The sequence below is a fragment of the Ictalurus punctatus genome, chromosome 13 (assembly GCF_001660625.3).
Source record: "Ictalurus punctatus breed USDA103 chromosome 13, Coco_2.0, whole genome shotgun sequence".
In the NCBI taxonomy this organism is placed as follows: Eukaryota; Metazoa; Chordata; class Actinopteri; order Siluriformes; family Ictaluridae; genus Ictalurus; species Ictalurus punctatus.
This window is the reverse complement of record NC_030428.2, coordinates 11717457-11739613: the sequence shown is the minus strand read 5'-3', so window position 1 is coordinate 11739613 and position 22157 is coordinate 11717457. Positions and strand designations below refer to the sequence as shown.

Genomic DNA, 22157 nt, shown 5'->3' with positions numbered 1-22157 from the left:
TTGTTGGTCCCTGTTCTTCTCCAAGTTCCAGTTTATTCTGTCTTATAGGCCCGGAACTAAGAACACTAAGGCTGATGCACTGTCCCGTATCCACACTTCGGAGGGTCGAGTGGACCAGGAGGGGTATATCTTACCCCCTGCCAGTATTGTTGGTGCCGTAGAGTGGACCCTAGATCGAGCCCTAGCCCACATGCCCAGTTCACGAGTCCCAACAGCCTGATCTCCAGAGAAACAGTTTGTACCGAAAAGGTACCGCCTAGAACTCATCACCTGGGCCCACACGACACCAGCAACCGGTCATCCAGGGGCCCGTCACACCTACCAACTGCTGGCTGAGAAGTATTGGTGGCCCCACATGCCTAGGGATGTATGGCGAATCGTATCTTCGTTCTCCTCGTGTGTGCAGTCCAAGGTGCCACGCGCTCTGCCTGCCGGGAGGTTGGTACCACTACCCACACTTGACCGTCCTGGTCCCACCTGTCCCTAGATTTCATAACGGACTTGCCGGAATCGCAGTATAACATCGTTATATTGGTGATCATTCACCGGTTTTCGAAATCCCTGCGTCTCATTCCACTACCGGCCATCCCGTCCGCCTTAACCACGTTGGAGCTCCTCTTCCAACATGTGTTCCGATACTTTGGCATACCAGAGCAGATTGTAAGTGACAGGGGTCCACAGTTCACGTCTCGCGTATTGGCCAGCTTCATGGAGAAGATTGGAGTCACTGTTAACCTCACGTTGGGGTACCATCCCCAGGCCAACGGACAGGCAGAACGGGCCAACCAAGAGGTCATACGACTCCTTCGAACCTTCTGTTCCTCCAATCCAGGAGACTGGAGCCAGTTCCTTCCGTGGGCAGACTATTCGTTGCGGCATTCCGCCACACAGCTCACCCCATCTCAATGCATTTTGGGCTACCAACCATCATTGTTCACCTGGAATGTCTCCCCCACCGACTCACCAGTGGTAGATGAATGGTTCCGCCGGATTGAACCGGTTTGGGAAAGCACCCACCAACAGTTAGCGCAGGCCTCCCACACTGTCAAACGAAAGGCAGACCGGTGCCAGAGGGAGCACCCCAGCTATCAACCCGGAGATAGGGTGTGGCTTTCTACAAAAGATCTAAAGTCAACCCTTCCTGGCAAGAAGCTCCAACCAAAGTATATCGGCCCCTTCCGAGTCCTGAAACAAATTAACAAAGTCACATACCGCTTGGACCTACCAAAGCACAGCTACATCGCCCCATCGTTTCATGTCTCCCTCCTCAAACCAGTGATACCGGGCCCCTTGGCCATGGTGGTGCCGGAAGACTCCCCACCAGCCCCGCTAGAAATTGAAGGCCGCCCAGCCTACCGCGTCCGCGACATCATGAACTCCAGAGGTAGAAGGGAAAGACTCAAATATCTGGTAGACTGGGAGGGGTATGGACCAGAGGAGCAGTGCTGGGTCCCAGCCCAGGACATTCTGGATGCAAATCTGCATAGCGACTTCCACGCAGCGCACCCAGACAGACAAGGCCCCCGGAGGAGAGGGAGGCCTTGGGGGGATTCGGCTCCCGGAGTGAGCCCTTTGGTGGGGGCTCTGTTACGCCACGGCGAACTCGCGGCTGCAGTTCACAGCGTGTAGTGCCGCCCACGGAGGGGGCGGATGAGAACTATACTTCCCAACCATGCCCGCGCTCAAGTTTGCCGGAGTTTTGATTACAAACACCTGCACCAGATCAAAGGTTATAAAAGGGATGCGTTAACATCAGCGGCTTGCGAAGTAAACGCTCAGCAGCCTCGTTTCTGTTGTGTACCAAGCTGTACTTCCTGATCCGCCATTCTGGTTTCACCTTTTGCGTGTTTATCGATGATTCTGCGACGATATCGACAATATCGTGTTTATACGATTCTGACTAATCCCAGTTACACTTGTTTGCCCGATCTACTGACCTTGTTTTCTGTCGTACTCCGTTTTCCATCAACCTCACGCACTCTGGACTGTCCTTCTGCGTTTGTTTCTGCAGAGGAATCGTAACAATTACCTAGTTTTTATATGTTTTTAAATGTGTTAAACATATTTTAACTATATAAAAGATTCAATACACTATTTTCTGAGAATATATATCTATTGTTTTACTTTTAATCCATTTCAATCATACATCTGACTCAGTTATTTCTTTCTCTACCAGTTCAACACAAGACACAATTTTAAAAACCAAACTTATTCAGCTGGAATGCCATTTTACCTAGGCTCTGAATGAAAATGATACAGATCTCACCGATCTTCTGAACAGGCTCGAAGAACAGCTTAACCTGGATCTCGGTTGGGAGGCAGGAGTTGCGCACACACACAGCTGTATGGGATATGTGAAGTTTCTTCTAGGCTCCAATATTGAGGCTCTCAGCAACTTAGAGAGATCTGTAGAGCTCACCAAGTCTCATGGAAATGACTGTGACAAGCTGCTTGTTGTTGCCTATGGAGACCTTGCATGGTTATACTATCATATGGGTAATTTTGCAGAATGTGAAAGCTACCTGAATAAACTGAGCGAAATTAAAGAGAAATATCCGTCTGTCCCATACGCCGAGGTGCTTGGAGAAAAAGGATGGACCTTCCTCAAGTTTTCTCGGAAATATTATGAAAGGGCTAAAGAGTGCTTCAGGAAGGCCCTGGAGCTGGACCCAGAGGAGGGTGAATGGAATGCCGGCCTTGCCATTGCTCTGTATCGGGCAGATGATATGTTCAAAGATCCAGTGGTAATTGATCAACTTAGACGGGCCATAGCCACTAACCCAGATGATGATGTTCTTAAAGTTCTGCTTGGTTTGAGATTGGCTGCTTACAAAAAGTATAGAGAGGCAGAGAGCCTAGTGGAGCAAGCCTTAGAGCGGTCTCCAGAACACCCCCATGTGATGCGATATGTTGGGAAGTATTTCCGGAATGAAGGATCTGTGGACAGGTCTATTGCCCTTCTAAAGAGAGCGTTAGAGAAAGTGTCCAACGCAACCTTTATACACCATCAGCTGGGGCTCTGCTACAAGAAAAAGATCCTGAATCTGATGCAAGCAGGAAGCCACCACACAAAAGGTTTTGAAATTAAGTGACCTCGAGAGCAGTGTATTTACCATTTGTAGATGGCAATTGAACTGAAGACCAGCTTCATCATTGCTATGAATGAACTGGCCCTCCAGTATGGGGCGAACCGGGATAAGCTGAAAGCAGAAGAAATGTTCCAGAATTCATTTCAGGTAGCTAGAGAAAAAAACGAGCACATACAGTCTGTTCATCACTGTTATGCAGAATTCCAGCAGTACTGTATGAAATGTGAGCCTGATGCCATCAAACACTACACTGAAAGTCTGAAGATAAATCCAAATACATATAATGGAAGGAAAAGTGCTAAAAGTCTGCAAAAGATTGCAGAGAGAAGAATTGAGAACAACCCAAGGGATGGAGAGGCCTTTGGAATACTTGGAATCATTCATAAGGAAAAAGGAGAAAAACAACAAGCCTTGAGAAAAACAACAAGAGTGCTTTGAGCAAGCGCTGAGCTTTGTAGACAATGAGGATTACCTCACAGATCTTTGTGAACTTAGGCTTTCATTACAGTAATATTACCAATATGCATTATGTTACACAGAAAATTATTTACACATTCATGTGATTTAATGGTAATAGTGTAATATCTGTAATAATATATGTACTGTGGATAAGACACTAAGATTAATCTTAGTAATGGTTTGAATTTATGATCATTAGGCCAGTATAATATTTGATCATTAATAAATTTCTTTTCATTATGATGAATATAAATTTAGGTTGTTCTCCTGCAACAAAATGAACATAAAGATTTTTTTAATCGTGCGTGTATGTATGTATGTATGTGTGTGTGTGTGTGTGTGTGTGTGTGTACCAGAAAACCGAGAGATGATATGCTGCTGTATTAAGACGAAATGACCAATTGTCCTTTGATTTTGTCTTACATCATTTACACTTCACAGTGTACACTTCACTAACCCTAACCCTTAGTTGTGGAACCAGCTAATAACACTATGTCGGTGGTCCTCCAAGAAAAAAAAAAAGCAGATTACAATCAGTAATGCACATCAGAAATGTCAATGTGCATAAAACGTAAAGTGCAGGTTTATTGCAGAACACATACCGCAAACACACGTCCAACTTATTTTCTCTTAGAAGTGAGGATGTCTATGTATAAAAGCCTCGCATGGCAGCGGTGGGATTCGAACCCACGCCCCCGAAGAGACTGGAGCCTTAATCCAGCGCCTTAGACCGCTCGGCCACGCTACCATGGAAACAAATGCTTAAAAGTATGACTTAAAAGACAACCTTAAAATGTTAAACCCTATATAAATAAATTATATTGAGAATTTATATAAATAAATTATATTGAGAACACTTTCGCATAAATGGCGTTTGTCTGTGTCGGAAGCTCGAACGGAGAAAAATCCGAGTTTGAAAATGATTTGTGGTGTTTTTCAGTGATGTTGCCCATTAAACTGTCAACTACACTAAAGTCCAAGATCCAAAGGGCGACTTTTTTCATTTCAGATTAACCTCATTTTCATATGTATGTACAATAGTTTTAGAAAGTACACCTTGACTCCAGTAGTCTGTTCCGTTCGCTACGAAAATAATACGTTGTTTTGTCTCTTTAAACACACGCCCATAGCCTCCCTAGCTTTCGATTTCGACCTGATTTGGACTGGTATGTTTGTCACTTCCTCATATTCCTCCACGTAATGTTTTCCTCAGCCACACGTTAACGAGCCGCCTGATTTTTTCCCCCGAATCCACTGAGACGATCACAATGAGGTAGGCATTAAAACTGTAGCTATTATTAAAAAAAATATTGTAGGCTTGGGTCTATGAGGTGTCATGTGGGTCAGAATGAGACATAGCTACATTACAGCAACTTTATTAAGCGGATATTATGTTGTGTTACAGTTATCAGAAGCCACACTTCTCCAAGCTGAACTGTGCAAGCTTGAATGTCACTTCACCTGGGAGCTGAAGAAAGAAGACCTAGATCTCACAGATCTTTTAAATCGGCTTGAACAGCATGTCGACATGAAGCTTGGGGGGGGAAGCTGGACTTGCGCAGACATACAATTGTTTGGGATTTGTGAAGTATCTTCTAGGATCTCCTCATGACGCTCTCACCTTCCTGCAGAAGAGTGTAGAGCTCACTAGAGAGTGCCGGGAGAATGGCTGTGAGAAATGGCTTATAGTGCCCTATGGGAATCTGGCCTGGCTTCAGTACCACATGAAGTGCTTTAATGAATGTGAGAGTTACCTGGAGAAGCTTAGAAGTATTGCACAGAATTTCCCCGAGTCTGCTTTGGGTCATCATCATGAAGTGCTTGGAGAAAAGGCCTGGGCCTTCTTCAAGTTCTCTCGTAAGTACTACAACCAGGCTAAAGAGTGCTTTGAGAAGGCTTTGGAGCTAGAGCCCATGAATGCTGAGTGGAATTGTGGTTATGCCTTTGTTCTCCACAGACTAGAAACAAAGTCCTCCGGTGTAACTGTTGAAGAGTCAGTTAAACAACTGCGGCGGGCCTTAGACACAAATTCGGAAAATGATGAGCTTAAAGCTATCCTAGCAGTCAAGCTTGCTCAGACCACAGAGTACGATGAAGGGGAGAGATTAATGGAAGAAGCTCTGGAGGGTTCTCCAAATGCTCCTAATGTCATTCGATATGTGGGTAAATTTTTGAGGACCTATGGCGATGTAGAGAGGTCCATCGCCCTTCTAAAAAGAGCTTTAGAGAAGTCACCCGCATCTGCTTTCATACACCATCAGCTGGCTCTCTGCTACAAGAGAAAAACAACTTCTTTGCAACGTGAAGGAAGTCAAAACTCTCATAGTTCTGGTGCTGAGATTCAGAGGCTTCGCAGTCAGTGCATTTATCATTTAGACAAGGCGACAGAACTGAAACCTGGCTTTGTTATAGCTATGACTGAGCTGGCAATTCAGTACAGTGAGGATGGGAAACTTGATCGTGCGGAAGAGATGTTTCAGCAAACTCTTCAGATAGCTGAAGAGAAAAATGAAGGCCAACAACAAGTGTATCTGAGTTATGCACAGTTTCTGCAGTACAGAAGGAGAGACCTACCCGAAGCCATCACTTATTACATGGAATGTCTGAAGATAGACGAAGACACAATAAATGGGCAGAAAAGTGCTAAACATCTGAACAAGATTAATGATAGACGTTCATCTAAAAGCCCTGGGAGTGGAAGAGCTCAGAGGACCTTTGTAAGGAAAGGGGAGAGAAATGCAGGGCCGTAGAGAGATGAGAAAATTCTGCAAAATATTCACAAACATTTTTGAATATCTTAATATTCTGTGTATGCTGAGGCTGTCTTTATAACAGTGTAATTTCAGAGTTCAACAAAAAAAAAAAAGAAAGGCAACACTAATTTTTCTTTTTAACAGACACAGTCAGATGGGCAGTATTGAACATGTACACTTTATTACTTTAACAGAAATAAATGTTCATTCAAGATAACAGCATTGGATCAGTACAGAAGATTTGTTTCACTGGGCTAAGCTTTTATTAATCATAATTTAGTTTGAAACAGGTTTATTGTAAAAGACTTTGTAACTCTTTATTCTCTCATAAAATAAAGATGATATGTAAAACTAGCTTATAAAAAGGTCACTAAAACCTATTTTAATGTCATTGTACTTGATATAAACATTGTGTGACAACATGGCAGCTTCCAACAATCATCCAAGATTGTAGTGAGTTAAATCAGCACTGCCCTCTTGTGGCACTCATTTCTTTTCCAAGCCGAATCATGTTAACAAATCCTGGTCTTGCCTACTTCAGGAAGTCTTGCACAATTCTGTTCATAAGAAAATATACTTCTTTTATTTCTTTCTTTCTTTCTTTCTTTCTTTCTTTTTTTTTTCCACTACAGTACAGTAATACTAGTGTAAAATGGAACACACTCAAGTTATGACACTTTTGAACAAACACTTTATATTAAAAAAAAAAACAAACAAACAAAAAACAAAATGATGCAATATGCACCAACTCTAACTCACCTTTTCTGTTTCCAACTTTTCATTCACAATCTAAGAATGAAATGCTTTTCAACAGAAAGTTTGCCAGATAGAAAAGGCACATTAATGGAATTGGAGACTGTGAAAATGTGCTGGTAATGCTACAAATGGGTTTTTTCCTCCCGACCAAGTACTTAACATGTACCTTGTACAAAAACAAAAGCTAACAGATCATTTACAGTAAATGATAGGTCCAACACTATAAGACTTTTGCAGTATAAAACTCCACCTGTTTGGTTTCACATGCTTCTGATGTGGACAATTTGCTTAGTGAGTTCTTCTGAATTCTCTGGCAGTGGCGGACCATGGTGAGGATGCACAGCAGGAGAGCACTGGAGATGAGCGCAAAACCACTGAGAAAGAACGTCGCTGTATAGGTGCCGGTGGTGTCCACCAACCAGCCTGAGCAGGATAAGAATCAAACATAAACCATATTAGTACAAATTCAGGCCAAAATCTTAATTCAGTAACAATTATACAACTTCAACCTGCCGTTTCATCATCTGCTCCAGTGTTGTTTGTGTCTACACTACTGGGGCACGTATTTTCCAGTAAAACAGTACCAATCGGACAAATTCAGAACAGCTAGTGGTTTAAGATAGAAAGTATATGTAATGCACAGAAGTAAATGCCTGGTGACACTCACCTCCAATAGGGGGACTAAGCAGGTATGGAATAGCATGCAGGAAGTACACAACACCAAGTGCAGATGACAGGCATGCTGTCCCCACTACATCTGATGTCACCACAGGAATAAGGGCCACATAGGCACCATCAAAATAGCCATAGAGCACTGAGAAGGGCACTAGCAGAGTGAATGTACGTAGGAGAGGGATGAGGAGGCAGCAGAGACCCTCCATCCCCACAGCAGCCATGTAACAAATGGTCCTGTACTTCTTCAGGCACCTGCACAGGATGGAAAAGGATGATGTAAATATATTGTACACTCATCATTGAGTTTCTGCCTCTAATTAGCAACTGATATCTATGAAAGTTTTCAATCAGGTTATTATGAAAGATTAGCTGGAAATTTGGAATTTACCACCCTTTTCAAACTAAAAAATATCTCAGAGAAGTGGAAAAATATCATCAATGACATGTCATAAATCCTTGTACTACCCTTACAACTAGAGATCACTGACCTGTCAACCTAGACTTAATAAGCAATAGTAACAGCTAATAAGAAAAAGATACTTATTTGTGTGGTCATCTTGGAAAACTCATAGGATATACAGTCCCTTGCAAAAGAATTCACCCCGCTTGGTGTTTTCCCTGTTTTGCTCCATTACAACCTGGAATTAATATTTGGATTAACAAAACAGTCCAAATTGTTGAAGTGGAATGAAAAAAAAAGAAAACTTGTTAAAAGAAAAATTAAAAACTGGAAAGTTGTGAGTGCATATGTATTCACCCTCTTTGCTATGAAACCCCTAGATAAGGTCTGGTCCAACCAATTAACTTCAGAAGTCACATAATTAGTTGATTAAGGTCCACCTGTTTGCAGTGAAAGTGCCGCATGATCTGTCACATGATGTCAGTATAAAGACACCTGTTCTGAAAGGCCGAATCTGCAACACCACTAAGTAAGCAACATGAAACCCAAGGAATATTTTCTCTATGATCAAAAAGGCACCTTTAACATACTTTGAGAAACTCTAAGAAACCATAAAATATTTTTACCACAATGAGACTGAAATTATTTGATTTACTTTTTAAACTTGCTTGGGTTTTCCTGCAAAGATCATCTTGGGTCAAATGTCAGTTTAACAAATGTGTCATTCTACTTAAGGATGAAAATGAATATCAGATTTTGATCAAGTTCTTGGACAGTAAAATGGACATTAGCCTAAATGGACATAAGCCACTTGAGTTTGTGACGAGATGCTGGCTGTCAAAATATCTCTGATAGACCTGGAATCTTTAAATTAAATTTTCTCCCCTTTTACTTTTTGGGGGCAGCCAGATTTTACAATACTGTAACTCTACTCTGTTGTTTTCTGAATTATATATATATATATATATATATATATATATATATATACACACACACACACACACACACACACACACACACACACACACACACACACAGGTGACCACACAATGTTTTTCAGCATTAATTTCTGCAAGCATCCACTGTAGTTCACCTTCTGTCTGTGAGCCAGCCAAAGGTGATGTTGCCCACAATGTCAATGACACCTAAAATAGACATAAGAAAGGCAGCATGGTGGTGACTGACACCTGCATCTAGGGCGTAGGGCACCAAGTACACAAATGGCAGGCTGCAGCCGCTGGCCAGGAACAGGAAGGAGCCTGCCAAGACCAGGAAGTCGGGCATAAGCAGGAAATGGTAGTCCTGCAAGAAGTGCATGCAGCGTTGCTTGCTGTGTTTCTGCTCTTTGTTGTTCATCTCTTTCTGATCAGATGTGAGAGGTGTTGAACTGTATCCACACTCAGAATCCACTGGCACGGGCAAGGCTTCCTCTTCTTTGAGAGTGATGGGCCGTAGCAGAGCTCCACACACACACAGGTTGGCCACCAAGCCTCCCAGGATAAGCAGAGCACCACGCCAAGAGTAGTGTTCAATCAGTAGCTGCACCACAGGAGCCAGCACGAACGTGCCGATGCCACTGCCAGACATAGCAATGCCGTAAGCAAAAGCCTTCCTCTCGCAGAAATAAATGCCAACCATAATGATGGCTGGTGTGTAACAGAGAGCAAAGCCAAGTCCTACAAAAAAAAAAAGCATGTTTCCATGTAACAACAGCCAACCATTTATAATATTATCCCATTTATACTATATACAACATTTCTTGAGCATAGCTGAGACTGAATGAATCTGTATTCATTTAGGGTGCCTTACCAGTTAAGACACCTAGAGAGAGGTAGAGATACTCTAAACTGGTGGCAAAAGAGCTAAGCACCATTCCAGTAGAGGCCAGGAATCCTCCAAGTATCACAGCGACACGACATGAAAGCTGATTCCCAATCAGGCTGCCCAGAGGAGCTACCATTGGAACAAAAATGGTCAAATAACAGCCTAACATTGGTCAAGCCAAACACAGCATCAAAGATAATCTGATGTTTTTGCTAACTCATTTAGCATGGTAAAAATGACATTTTCTCCAGTTTATATACTGTATACCCAGGACATTCAAGCATTTCATGTTGCTATAGATTTCCTTTGTTAAGTCAGTCTACTTTATTTCCATAAGAGGTCGTTTTAAATGAACAGCTAAGAGACATATCATTTCAGCTTTTATTTACTATATCAGATTTTTAATGGGTCAAAAGTTCACATACACTTTGTTGTATTTGGAGGCACTCCCTTTTAATTGCTTAAACTTGAATCAAAATCTTGGGGTAGCCCTCCACAAGCTTCTCACAATATGTTTGCCCATTCTGTCTGACAGAACTGGTGTAACTCAGTCAGGATTGTGGGCCTTCTTGCACAGACATGTTTTTTTCAGTTTGGTCCACACATTTTGTGTGGGATTTAAGTCAGGACTTTGACAAGGGTGATGGCCACTACTGCCCAATACTTTCAATTTGTTGTCTTAATTTGAAATATTTAAAGGCAATCTTCACTTTTTGGGGGTAACCAGACTTTAAAATGCTATAACCTTACTTATGGTTGAGACACATTCAAAAGGCTGTTTCCAGATTTCATTATATTAACTGCAAAGCTTGCTGTTTTTTCAACTCATTGAACTTGCTAGGATTTTGGCCAGCAAATGCTATGCTATCAGTTTGTTGATAAGAAAATTACCACGTCAGCTAATGGCAGCAAAGGAAGACTTTATGTTAATAAGTCAACAGCATTGATTAGGACTGTTCACTTTTTTAAAATTTTATTTTTGGAAGCATTCAGTTCCTTACAAATGCTAGGTGTTGTGACAGCAGACATTATTGAGCAGAACAAAAACAAATAGGCCTGCTGTTACAAGTCAAGCTGTGTCTTGCTAACTTTTAAGAGAGAGAGGGGGTCGAGCCTCCTGTGGTCTTTCATTCTTTCTATTGTCTTATTCAAATGAAAGCCACGCACAGTAAAAGGTTTGCTTCACTTACAAATGTATGCAAGTGAGTGACACAACTGGATATGTTTAAGGTATGTAAAATAAGCTCAACCTGATATTACATCCAAGGAGAAATAATTAACAGCTACACATGGTGAACACTAAACTAGAGAATTACATTTGTCTACTTCATGGTTTAATTTGGAATGAAAGAACTGGTTTCAGACAAAAGAATGACATTTTACCATTGCTACATAGAGGGCCAGATTGCTCTTATTCATTTGAAAAGGCTATAGTGCAGTAATTAAAATCCAAAAAATATCACATACCACACAGCATGGTGGTGCAGTCTACTAACGAGTGGATCCATGCAGTCCCAGAGTAATCATGTGCAAAGTGCATTTGAAATTCGACAAAAAAGATGGAGATGCATCTAGAAAACATAAAAAAGTCATTACAAGTCTAATATAAGCAATAAAATTTAAAAGCATGTGATACTCCGTGACTACTGCCATATTCCTCTTGAAACATCCCATTCAGTAATTACTAAGAATCACCTTCTATCAAATGAGAGGAGACGCTGCAATTACTGCTGCTTAGCTGGACAGTAAGAAGCTGAGCTTTTGAGTCCTGGGGGGGCTTTTGAGTTGGAGAGCTGGGAAAAGGGCTAATGAGGCACAAGCCTCATCACAGCCTGCCTGCACCTGAACAAACACGGTGAAAGCACCAAGCAGGAGACCAGGGTCAAATCACTGAGAGTGAATATGACAGCCAGTGACTCTCACATACTTAATCGTTGGCCAAACAACGCCAGCCAGGGGCCATCGGAGGGAGAGCTGTCTTTCAATCTACTGTTCAGGCTTGTTAGAGCCAGCTTAGGGCCAAGTGTTTCTTCAGTTTCTAAACTACACTCATCAAAGCTGGCTAAAAGAGAGAGAGAGAGAGAGAGAGAGAGAGAGAGAGAGAGAGAGAGAGAGAGAGAGAGAGAGAGAGAGAGAGAGAATATTAAATTGTCAGTTGCTCTTTCACCTCTAAGGAGACTTTTGATATGGACTAAGTTGTTTATTACCACATATCTCTGGTATCTCTGTATTGGGTGAGAGGCCAATACAGTTGTTATCATTTATTTATTCATTTTCAATAAAAAAAAAACCCAACAACACTTTGCATAGTGATATATTTTTATTTTATTATTAAAATATTTATTTTATTTTATTAAAAATTAAACAGATACCTTAAGGTATCAGTTTGTCTGTGTATAATGGTGAGACATAACATGAGAGACATACCATCTGCTTTACACTACAATGGAAAAAGCAGTTTTTTCTCAACCACACCTTTCTTAACCGGTAAAGCAGGGACATCGTAGGCCTATTTTGCAACATGTAAATTTGCAGAGAACAGCACATTCCAGCCATGGTACATCAGCCATCGGGCACTTTCACAACTGCGGAACAGCTAATGAACTACAGTATATATTTCCCCTTCATTAATTTTTCACAAAGTATCACAGACAGGAGACATGGCATAGATAACAACACTTTAACAACACTACAGTTCTCAATATAGGGCACCAAACAAGTGTTCACACTACACTATATCTGACTTTACTCAAACGAAACACAAACAGCTAAAATCACACTTAATCCCAGGTAAATTAATGTAAATTATAGTGGACAGTGAACTATTACCTGTAAAACCAGTATGACTGCTGTGGCCCCTTGTTTGACAGCTTGCCAAGTTGTTTACCCATGTCGCAAATGTAACCTGAACTGGCCATGACAGAAAACCCACATACTTGCTGTGCTGTTTATTTTCAAGAATTCTCACTGAAGAGCGAACTAAACATAGTGTTATGCATGGTATCTGCTGCTCCTATGTCTAAGTTTGAGCACAGAATAACTACATAAGAAACAGACAACCTGAATGAATCAGAAATATTCATATACTGTGTTTGTTTACACAGTTTCAAAGTCAATGGTAAAAAGGTTTAGAGTCTTTAGAGACAATGCTGAGGTGGTGTATATAAAAATGGCACAATATTACAACAGCAAGCCATAATGATGTGATCCAATCCGGTTTTTACCTTGATACAGCACGAGTGCAGACAGTGACCATGAAACAGCCGGCCACAATCATCCAGCCCCAGCCACCATCTGGAGAACGCACTCCTGCTGTCTTCTTTCTCTTCTTTTCCTGAGCCATGAAAGCTGCACCCACCTCCACTTCTTGCTCCTTAACAGCAAGTCCAAAATGCATTCATTCATACATGCACACACACACACACACACACACACACACACACACACACACACACACACATACAGTCTTTTCCCACCGTCTTGTTAAGTATGCTCCCAATCATTGGGCAGCCCTCATAGAGGCAAATAAGTTTCTGAACAATGCATTTAATGAACATTTGGAATGACTAAAAAGGAACAAAAAAAACAAAAAAACAGAAAACAAAAAAGTACTTTGAGCCCTCATGTGCATTGTAGAATTTCGGGGTATACTTATTTGCCAAAAAACGTTGCAGTCACCTTCACCATTCCAGTTTTTAGATCCTGAGTCAAGCGTCAAAAATAACAAAAGCCATGCCAATGTTGTCATTTCAGGTTTTTCTCTATGCAGATTGAGTCGGCATGAAGTGGTAATAGTCTGCTTAGAAGCATTTGCGGTGGAGGATGGAGGGTCCAGACTCATCGTACTCCTGCTTGCTGATCCACATCTGCTAGAAGATGATGCAATCAGATGGGGCAATGATCTGCAAAGACAAGACCAGCATTAGTCTCACATTAAAGCATTCACCTGCTTTTTCATTCATTAGCCACCCGTGATGGATAAACCAAGCTCACCTTAATTTTCATTGTTAGGGGCCAGGGATGTGATTTCCTTCTGCATCCTGTCTGCAATGTCAGAGTACATGGTGGTACCACCGGACAGTACAGTGAAGGCATACAGATCCTTACGGATATCCACGTCGCACTTCACGATGGAGTTGAAGGTGGTTTCATGGATTCCACAGGACTCCATACCTGAAGATCAAGACAGTATTAGACAAGGTCTCCAGAAGCACTTGTGAGGGAAATTTTTCATTTTTACTTTGTAATAGTTTTGTTGTTCTTGTTCTGTTCATGTTCATCAGAGGATCACGTCAAAGAAGTTAATCTCATGTAATTTAGATTAGTACAGAATGTTTATCTGCTTACAAAGACACAAACACGTTTTTCCTGTTAAGGGTTCGACCCTGAAACAAAGCCTGTTTGAACTGCCTCAAACTGTTCCTTATTGGTACATAGATTCTTCTATCCTGTATTCACCCTTCTATAATAAACTTTTTCACAGAGAGTTTGCAAGTGTTGTCTAATTTCCACGAGACATTAAACAGTACTAATGCACTAAATACAGCGCTTGTTAACTTCTTACCCAGGAAAGATAGCTGAAATAGAACCTCGGGGCACCCAAACCTCTCGTTTCCAGTGGTTACGACCCGTCCGTCAGGCAGCTCGTAGCTCTTCTCCAGAGAGGAGGAAGAGGCAGCAGTGCCCATCTCCTGCTCGAAGTCAAGGGCAACGTAGCAAAGCTTCTCCTTGATGTCACGAACAATTACTTTCTCGGCTGTGGTAGTGAAGCCGTAGCCTCTCTCGGTCAGGATCTTCATGAGGTAGTCAGTCAGGTCAGGGCCATTCAGGTCCAGACTGAGGATGGCATGGTGAAGGCCATAATCTTCGTAGATGGGCACAGTGTGGGTCACACCATCACCAGAGTCCATTACAATACCAGTGGTACGACCGGAGGCATACAGGGACAGAACTTCCCGGACAGCGTACATGGCTGGGGTGTTGAACGTCTCGAACATGATCTGAAATGAGAAAATGAACGTTTAATCCCCATTTTGTTCTATTAGGTTGTCCCTACAGGCCATGCAGTTAGTTAGAATAAAGACAAGTCAGAAATATGGAGAGAGAAGCGTGTGTAAACAAAGATTGCACACAAAACAATGTGCAGAAAGACTGGGCAGGGAAAGAAATAACCTGCTGGTTCCAACAGATGAGAAACTCAGGAGTTAAGAGGAGATGAAGCCTGGAGAAAGTGAATGAATTGGATGAACTTAAGGAGAAGAGTAATAGGTTTAAAAATGTCAACCAAAAGGCAGATTCACGTCGTTTCAAACATTAAACCAACCTGGGTCATCTTTTCTCTGTTGGCTTTGGGGTTCTGGGGAGCCTCAGTAAGCAGGACGGGGTGCTCCTCAGGGGCAAAGCGTAGCTCGTTGTAGAAGTTATGATGCCAGATCTTCCCCATGTCATCCCAGTTGTTGACAATACCGTGCTGAATGGGGTACTTCAGGGTCAGGATAGCTCTTTTGCTCTGAGCCTCGTCACCAACGTGCTGTCCTTCTGTCCCATACCAACCATCACACCCTGTAAAAAGCAAGACAATCATGTTAAAGAAAAGATTTGCCATACCGAAAGAAAAACAATATAAATTATCAGTGTAAATAAATTCTTTTAAAAGCCAAGCTACAACTCTTTAATGACACAGGTTTTGGATGTACAGGGGTTAAAAAACAAAACAAATAAAAGAATATAAAGGCAGCTATTTTGCCCTGGTTTACAATAGTGAATCCTTGAGGACACATTTAACCTGTACATTAGGGAACAAAAACAGTGTCTTATGCACTTCTAAGTGTACCGTAGCCATTTTTTCTCCGAGAGGACTCCATTAAAAAAATCTATGTGTTTCAGCTTGTAAAGTTTAACTAAACATTTAGAATCTTGTCCTGTATCTTCCTGGGCACACTATATTTACACTAAGTTATACTCACGGCAGAACGATCCGGGAACCATGCTAGGAAGATCCACTCATAGCCCTGATTATTGGTGCTGCCCAGCCTGTAGAGGATGTATGAAGGCATGTCATCCTCCAAGAGAGGCAGGATGTAAATCCAGCTCCCATTTTTGCACTGCAGATCTGGTTCCTCCCAACACAAGCTATTCTGAAGAACACAGCAGAACTGTAGGCTCAGCACGGAGATCTCTCTTCACCTTATATGGATTCTAATAGTCACAAACCAAACCACAGAGCTTAGTGTCAGCTTTCAAACCTACTGTTTTCAATGCCCACCTTAAGGAGTCTGTACTCTCCATTCCATGCCTTGGTGAAGATCTCCTTCACCTTGGCCATGGCTGTTGATACAGAGCAAAAACAACAAAACAATCTGACCACATGTATGTAAGAAAGTATTAATCTTTTTATTTGGATTTGGGGGATTAATCAGCACCAATAAGTGATTTCAAAATCCACACAGTTTTTCCCGGTTGTGTCTATTTGTGGGAGTTGTGAAGAAGGGCCTACTACAGTATGAGAGTGGCCTCTAGAGGCAAACAAAAAACTGGCACAGTTTGTTGTGTTATTTGAAGTGTCTCTTTTTTTATTATTATTATTATTATTATTATTATTATTAACTTTGAATGTCTCTATTTTTATTTGTTTTTTGGAATGTTACTTTTGGGTTCCATTTGGATGTATATATTTTATTTACTTTAATATTTATTAATAGTTAATATATATTACTATTTATCCATTTATTTAAAGTCTGCATTCATAGTAACACTGTTTTGAACACTATTAAGACACTCCTTGACTGGAAGGATTGTGGGCTACCCACTGACCCACATGTCATTGTTGTTGTTCCCACAGCTGACAACCTATTAAACCCTGAAGAACTAGCAGCACTACAAGCAGCCATCGATCCCATGGGACCCTCACCTTCATTCATCCATTCATTTTCCTTACTGCTTTTCCTGCACAGGGTCGTGGGGAGCCTGGAGCCTATCCCAGGGATCTCAGAGCATACGGTGGGGGACACTCTGGATGGGGTGAAACCCATTGCAGGGCACAATCATACACACACTCATACACCCATTCACATTCAAATGTCAGTCCGCCTACAAAAAATGTCTTTGGACTGGGGGAGGAGTCCGGAATACCTGGAGCAAACCCCCGAAGCACGAGGAGAACATGCAAACTCCTCACACACATGGCACAGGTGTCTATCTGGCAGCCACTCAGTATATACAGTACACAGTGGGCCAACAGTAAAGAACAGTCTTATTTATCTGTCTATTTGAAACATTTTGTAAATAAACCAAGTGAAAAAGAAAAGAGCCTGTGACTGCATATGTCAAAGCAGAAAGCAAAACCTGAAATTAGATCATTACAGTATCCATTAACTTGAAATTGAGGGCTATAAAGGGATGACATTTTTGTAGGGCAGCCCGGAAGTTAACATCACCCTGGTTCCCACCACAAAAAACCAATAGGATGTTTCTATTGGCTTTTGGATTATTGCAGCTCTGTGACCAACAAATTTATTTATTTAATTTTCTAAAATTATTTATTTATTTATTTACATTTTTTGTTCAAGATAATCTTCACAAATAAACGCAACTTTTATGTAGTCTGAAGCCTAAATACAATCGGCAGAAGTAAAAGGCTAAAGTTAGACTATAAACGAACTACACCACGGTCACATGACTTCACCGTCACCAACGCTAAGCTTTACAGCGCTACAATTGGGGTGGGGGGAATGGACACTACAATTAGAAAATACTATAAATTGATAAATCTACAAGTTGGAAAGTTTGAGTTGGAATAGTTTGCAAAACGAGGCTGTAGTAGATGAGTGTTCCTGTTTGGCGTGATGACGTCTCTAGTCCCTTTTAGCCACTCCTTAGCAAGCGTCTTTATCAAGACACATAAAAGATTAACAAAATCACGAGTTGGGGATTACTGATGTATTTTATGTCGTAGAAAGAAACGTGAAAAATATTTCGAACTTGTGTTAACTACACACCTATATCTCAGGCATTAAAATTTTTTTTCAGATGTAACCGTCTTCATCACAGATGACAATGTCCTCTCCACAGTTTTCGTGGTACCATGAGTTTAACTGACAACAGCACACCCTAAATGTTACCCTAGCAGTTACCTCTACACAGGGCTTACCCACCTCCCCAACCACACAGGTAGAGCAAAACCGGTCTTGCAGGCCAAATACATCGCAATTCCAAAGATGTGATGGAACATCTCTGATTGCAAGTTCCTCCAGCAGGTCTTTATACTGTTGAAACCACTTTCCTACCACACCAGGGTTCAGCCCTGCTGCTCGGCCTCTGGTGTCCTGATGCTGATGTCTGGATTCTGATGTCTGGCAGGTACTGCTTCTTCCCAGATACATAACCAGAGCCAGCAACTTTGCCACTAATGCACCTATGCAAAGTGGTCTTTGGAATGTTCCAAGCCCTTGCTAAAAAAGCGAACATGTAGTGTTTGCCCTCTCTCAAATATCTCCTGGTATTCATTAATGGCACCTCTCATTCCGTCCTTTCTCCACTGGTTGTATTGACATCTTCCTTTACCTTTCTCTTCTCTTCTCTCTCTTTCTTTGCCTGTCCTCCTTCCATACTGTCTGCAATGCAAAATATTTAAAAAGATTTGTATGACTATATATATATCTCAGACTATGAACCTATTTTTAACCCTCAATTTCTGTGTAATTTCTGTCTAAGAGTATGTGTGTATGCAGCCCATTTTAGCTGAAAATTGTGGTCCATTCTAGCTAGCTGGTTAAGCTAAAATGGGCCACTACCGAAAATGACTTTTTTTTTCTCACAAAAATCAAAGTTTCTTTCTAAATACGTTTTATTTGAAAGAACCTATCAAAACTTTGTTCCTAAACATTGTTCATGCTTCACTGGCAAGCTTACTTTTAATTGCTTTATCACCCTTATTAGTGATGAATGAAATTTACCATGCCATGCTCACTTACCATACAATTTCTCTGAAAAGCGTCATATACCACTCTGCCACACCCACTTTTGACCAATCAAAACTATTGTTATATGTCAACTATTGTTGAAGCAACAATGTAAGATTAGCTATTGTGATTGGCTGGAAGAACTTAAAGGACTCTGACGCTCCAAGCTTATCTGGCCCATTTTACACAGTGGCCCATTTTAGCTGACTTCACCCTATTTGTTTGAGAGTCAAGTTTTCCTTTGCAAAGCAGATGGAAATCAGGAGGAGAAAACGAAAGCTAACTGAAGGCTGCTTCTGGAGGAAACATTTATACACTATGGTTTTTTTTGTTTTTTTTTTTATAAATGAGTCTGACTTGATATTTGAGGCTCAGTTACTTCATTTACATCATTTACTATTTCAATCCAGGCGATTACATTCTTATTTTCTTATTTATTATTACATTCTTATTTCTCCTTATTTATTATTACATTCTTATTTCTCCTTATTTATTATTGGAATTTCATTTTCTTATTTATTATTACATTCGTATTTCTCCTTAATTATTATTAGATTCTTATTCGCTGATGATGTCATCCAGTTGGGTCTGCATTTGAAAAATAAATAGTTTCGGTTTCCATTCCTGGCCCTATGGGTGGGGAAGTTAACAGCTTATATCCGTGTCAGAGCAGTGTCTCCGATCTGTTTTCACACTGTGATATACACAGAGACTGACCACGATGAGGTAAGTGCTGTCTTTCTGCCTACACACTTTGAAAAAAAGGGACTAAACATAACTTTTCTTGGTCACTGGACTAGTACCCATAAGGGTATTTTTTTTGTAATTTGTCTGTATCTATTACATAATGTGAAATAACTTTATAAAATAATTTAATGCATATAATTTGACCTTAAGGACCACTTTTGTAGTATTACCTAGTTTTTATGTTTTTAAATGTGTTAAACGTATTTTAACTATATAAAAGTTTCAATACACTATTTTCTGAGAATATCTATCTATTGTTTTACCAGTTCTACCAGTTCAACACAAGACACAATTTTAAAAACCAGACTTATTCAGCTGGAATGCCATTTTACCTGGGCTCTGAATAAAAATGATACAGATCTCACCGATCTTCTGAACAGGCTCGAAGAACAGCTTGACCTGGATCTTGGAAGGGAGGAAGGAGTTGCGCGCACACACAGCTGTATGGGATATGTGAAGTTTTTACTAGGCTCCAATACTGAGGCTCTCAGCAACTTAGAGAGATCTGTAGAGCTCACCAAGTCTCATGGAAATGACTGTGACAAGCTGCTTGTTGTTGCCTATGGAGACCTTGCATGGTTATACTATCATATGGGTAATTTTGCAGAATGTGAAAGCTACCTGAATAAACTGAGCGAAATTAAAGAGAAATATCCGTCTGTCCCATACGCCGAGGTGCTTGGAGAAAAAGGATGGACCTTCCTCAAGTTTTCTCGGAAATATTATGAAAGGGCTAAAGAGTGCTTCAGGAAGGCCCTGGAGCTGGACCCAGAGGAGGGTGAATGGAATGCCGGCCTTGCCATTGCTCTGTACCGGGCAGATGATATGTTCAAAGATCCAGTGGTAATTGATCAACTTAGACGGGCCATAGCCACTAACCCAGATGATGATGTTCTTAAAGTTCTGCTTGGTTTGAGATTGGCTGCTCACAAAAAGTATAGCGAGGCAGAGAGCCTAGTGGAGCAAGCCTTAGAGAGGTCTCCAGAACACCCCCATGTGATGCGATATGTTGGGAAGTATTTCCGGAATGAAGGATCTGTGGACAGGTCTATTGCCCTTCTAAAGAGAGCGTTAGAGAAAGTGTCCAACGCAGGCTTTATACACCATCAGCTGGGGCTCTGCTATAAGAAAAAGATCCTGAAGCTGATGCAAGCAGGAAGCCACCACACAAAAGGTTTTGAAATTAAGCGAGCTCGAGAGCAGTGTATCTACCATTTGGAGATGGCAACTGAACTGAAGACCAGCTTCATCATCGCTATGAATGAACTGGCCTTCCAGTATGGGGCGAACCGGGATAAGCTGAAAGCAGAAGAAATGTTCCAGAATACATTTAAGGCAGCTAGAGAAAAAAACGAGCACATACAGTCTGTTCATCACTGTTATGCAGAATTCCAGCAGTACTGTATGAAATGTGAGCCTGCTGCCATCAAACACTACACTGAAAGTCTGAAGATAAATCCAAATACATATAATGGAAGGAAAAGTGCTAAAAGTCTGCAAAAGATTGCAGAGAGAAGAATTGAGAACAACCCAAGGGATGGAGAGGCCTTTGGAATACTTGGAATCATTCATAAGGAAAAAGGAGAAAAACAACAAGCCATAGAGTGCTTTGAGCAAGCGCTGAGCTTTGTAGACAATGAGGATTACCTCACAGATCTTTGTGAACTTAGGCTTTCATTACAGTAATATTACCAATATGCATTATGTTACACAGAAAATTATTTACACATTCATGTGATTTAATGGTAATAGTGTAATATCTGTAATAATATATGTACTGTGGATAAGACACTGAGATTAATCTTAGTAATGGTTTGAACTTAAGATCATTAGTCCAGTATAATATTTGATAATTAATAAATTTCTTTTCATTATGACTAATATAAAGTTAGGTTGTCCTCCTGCAACAAAATGAACATAACGATTTCTTTTAATCGTGTGTATATGTGTGTGTGTGTGTGTGTGTGTGTGTGTGTGTGTGTGTGTGTGTGTGTGTGTGTGTGTGTATATATGTATGTATATATGTATGTATAGATATTCTCTTTTCTTTTTTTCAAGATGTCTCAAATAATCACACCTTTCCTAGTTCAAGTTAATTTGTTAAAATACAATATGTGCAGAGAGGAAAAGTGAATGGGTATAATGGAATTTATACAGACTTTCATTAAAACACTCAGATAAATCGCGAGCACACGCACACGCACGAGAGAGGGGGGGGGGAGTTGAAAGGTCGGAGGCAGGTAACATGTTTACCAGAAAACCGAGAGATGATATGTTGCTGTATTAAAACCAAATGACCAAATGACCAATTGTCCTTTGATTTTGTCTTGCATCATTTACACTTCACAGTGTACACTTCACTAACCCTAACCCTTAGTTGTGGAACCAGCTAATAACACTATGTCGGTGGTCCTCCAAGAAAAAAAAAAACAGAAGATTACAATCAGTGATGAACATCAGAAATGTCAATGTGCATAAAACGTGAAGTGCAGGT

At 41.0% G+C, this 22157-nt stretch overlaps 4 protein-coding genes, 1 non-coding gene and 1 pseudogene across 9 annotated transcripts; 3 read left to right on the top strand and 3 right to left on the bottom strand.

The window, feature by feature from the left end:
- Positions 1-1371: 1371 nt before the first annotated feature.
- Positions 1372-4279, top strand: LOC128634543 (interferon-induced protein with tetratricopeptide repeats 1-like). Its single transcript, XM_053685178.1, has 2 exons — positions 1372-1563; positions 2238-4279. The coding sequence occupies exons 1-2, from the start codon at positions 1372-1374 to the stop codon at positions 3090-3092; spliced, it is 1047 nt and encodes a 348-aa protein (XP_053541153.1). The 3' UTR covers positions 3093-4279.
- On the top strand, positions 3123-6655 carry LOC108273540 (interferon-induced protein with tetratricopeptide repeats 5-like; annotated as a pseudogene). The gene is made up of 2 exons (XR_001814316.2): positions 3123-3236; positions 4954-6655. The product of XR_001814316.2 is annotated as an interferon-induced protein with tetratricopeptide repeats 5-like (transcript).
- On the bottom strand, positions 4215-4296 carry trnal-aag (transfer RNA leucine (anticodon AAG)). The gene has a single exon. It is a non-coding gene; the product is annotated as a tRNA-Leu (tRNA).
- Positions 6459-13757, bottom strand: LOC108261859 (monocarboxylate transporter 12-B). 3 transcript variants are annotated; one of them, XM_053685124.1, is made up of 7 exons: positions 13635-13757; positions 13181-13329; positions 11424-11527; positions 9942-10085; positions 9226-9808; positions 7725-7984; positions 6459-7480 (listed from the first exon to the last, which is right to left on the bottom strand). In XM_053685124.1, exons 1-7 carry the CDS (start codon positions 13641-13643, stop codon positions 7278-7280), a joined length of 1452 nt encoding a protein of 483 aa, XP_053541099.1. In that variant the 5' UTR covers positions 13644-13757; the 3' UTR covers positions 6459-7277. The 3 variants fall into 3 exon arrangements, with proteins under 3 accessions (XP_053541099.1, XP_053541098.1, XP_053541100.1); XM_053685123.1 differs by lacking the exon at positions 13635-13757 and having other exon boundaries at positions 13181-13428; XM_053685125.1 differs by lacking the exons at positions 13181-13329; positions 13635-13757 and adding an exon at positions 11652-11740.
- On the bottom strand, positions 13756-18979 carry LOC108274371 (actin, cytoplasmic 1). Its single transcript, XM_047159572.2, has 8 exons — positions 18929-18979; positions 18110-18568; positions 16222-16283; positions 15923-16093; positions 15280-15518; positions 14521-14956; positions 13950-14129; positions 13756-13858 (listed from the first exon to the last, which is right to left on the bottom strand). Exons 4-7 carry the CDS (start codon positions 15942-15944, stop codon positions 13951-13953), a joined length of 876 nt encoding a protein of 291 aa, XP_047015528.1. The 5' UTR covers positions 15945-16093; positions 16222-16283; positions 18110-18568; positions 18929-18979; the 3' UTR covers positions 13756-13858; position 13950.
- Positions 18980-19147: 168 nt separating this feature from the next.
- On the top strand, positions 19148-21968 carry LOC108274284 (interferon-induced protein with tetratricopeptide repeats 5). 2 transcript variants are annotated; one of them, XM_017484365.3, is made up of 2 exons: positions 19148-19642; positions 20044-21968. In XM_017484365.3, the coding sequence occupies exons 1-2, from the start codon at positions 19638-19640 to the stop codon at positions 21347-21349; spliced, it is 1311 nt and encodes a 436-aa protein (XP_017339854.1). In that variant the 5' UTR covers positions 19148-19637; the 3' UTR covers positions 21350-21968. The 2 variants fall into 2 exon arrangements, with proteins under 2 accessions (XP_017339854.1, XP_017339853.1); XM_017484364.3 differs by having other exon boundaries at positions 19149-19642; positions 19930-21968.
- Positions 21969-22157: the final 189 nt, after the last annotated feature.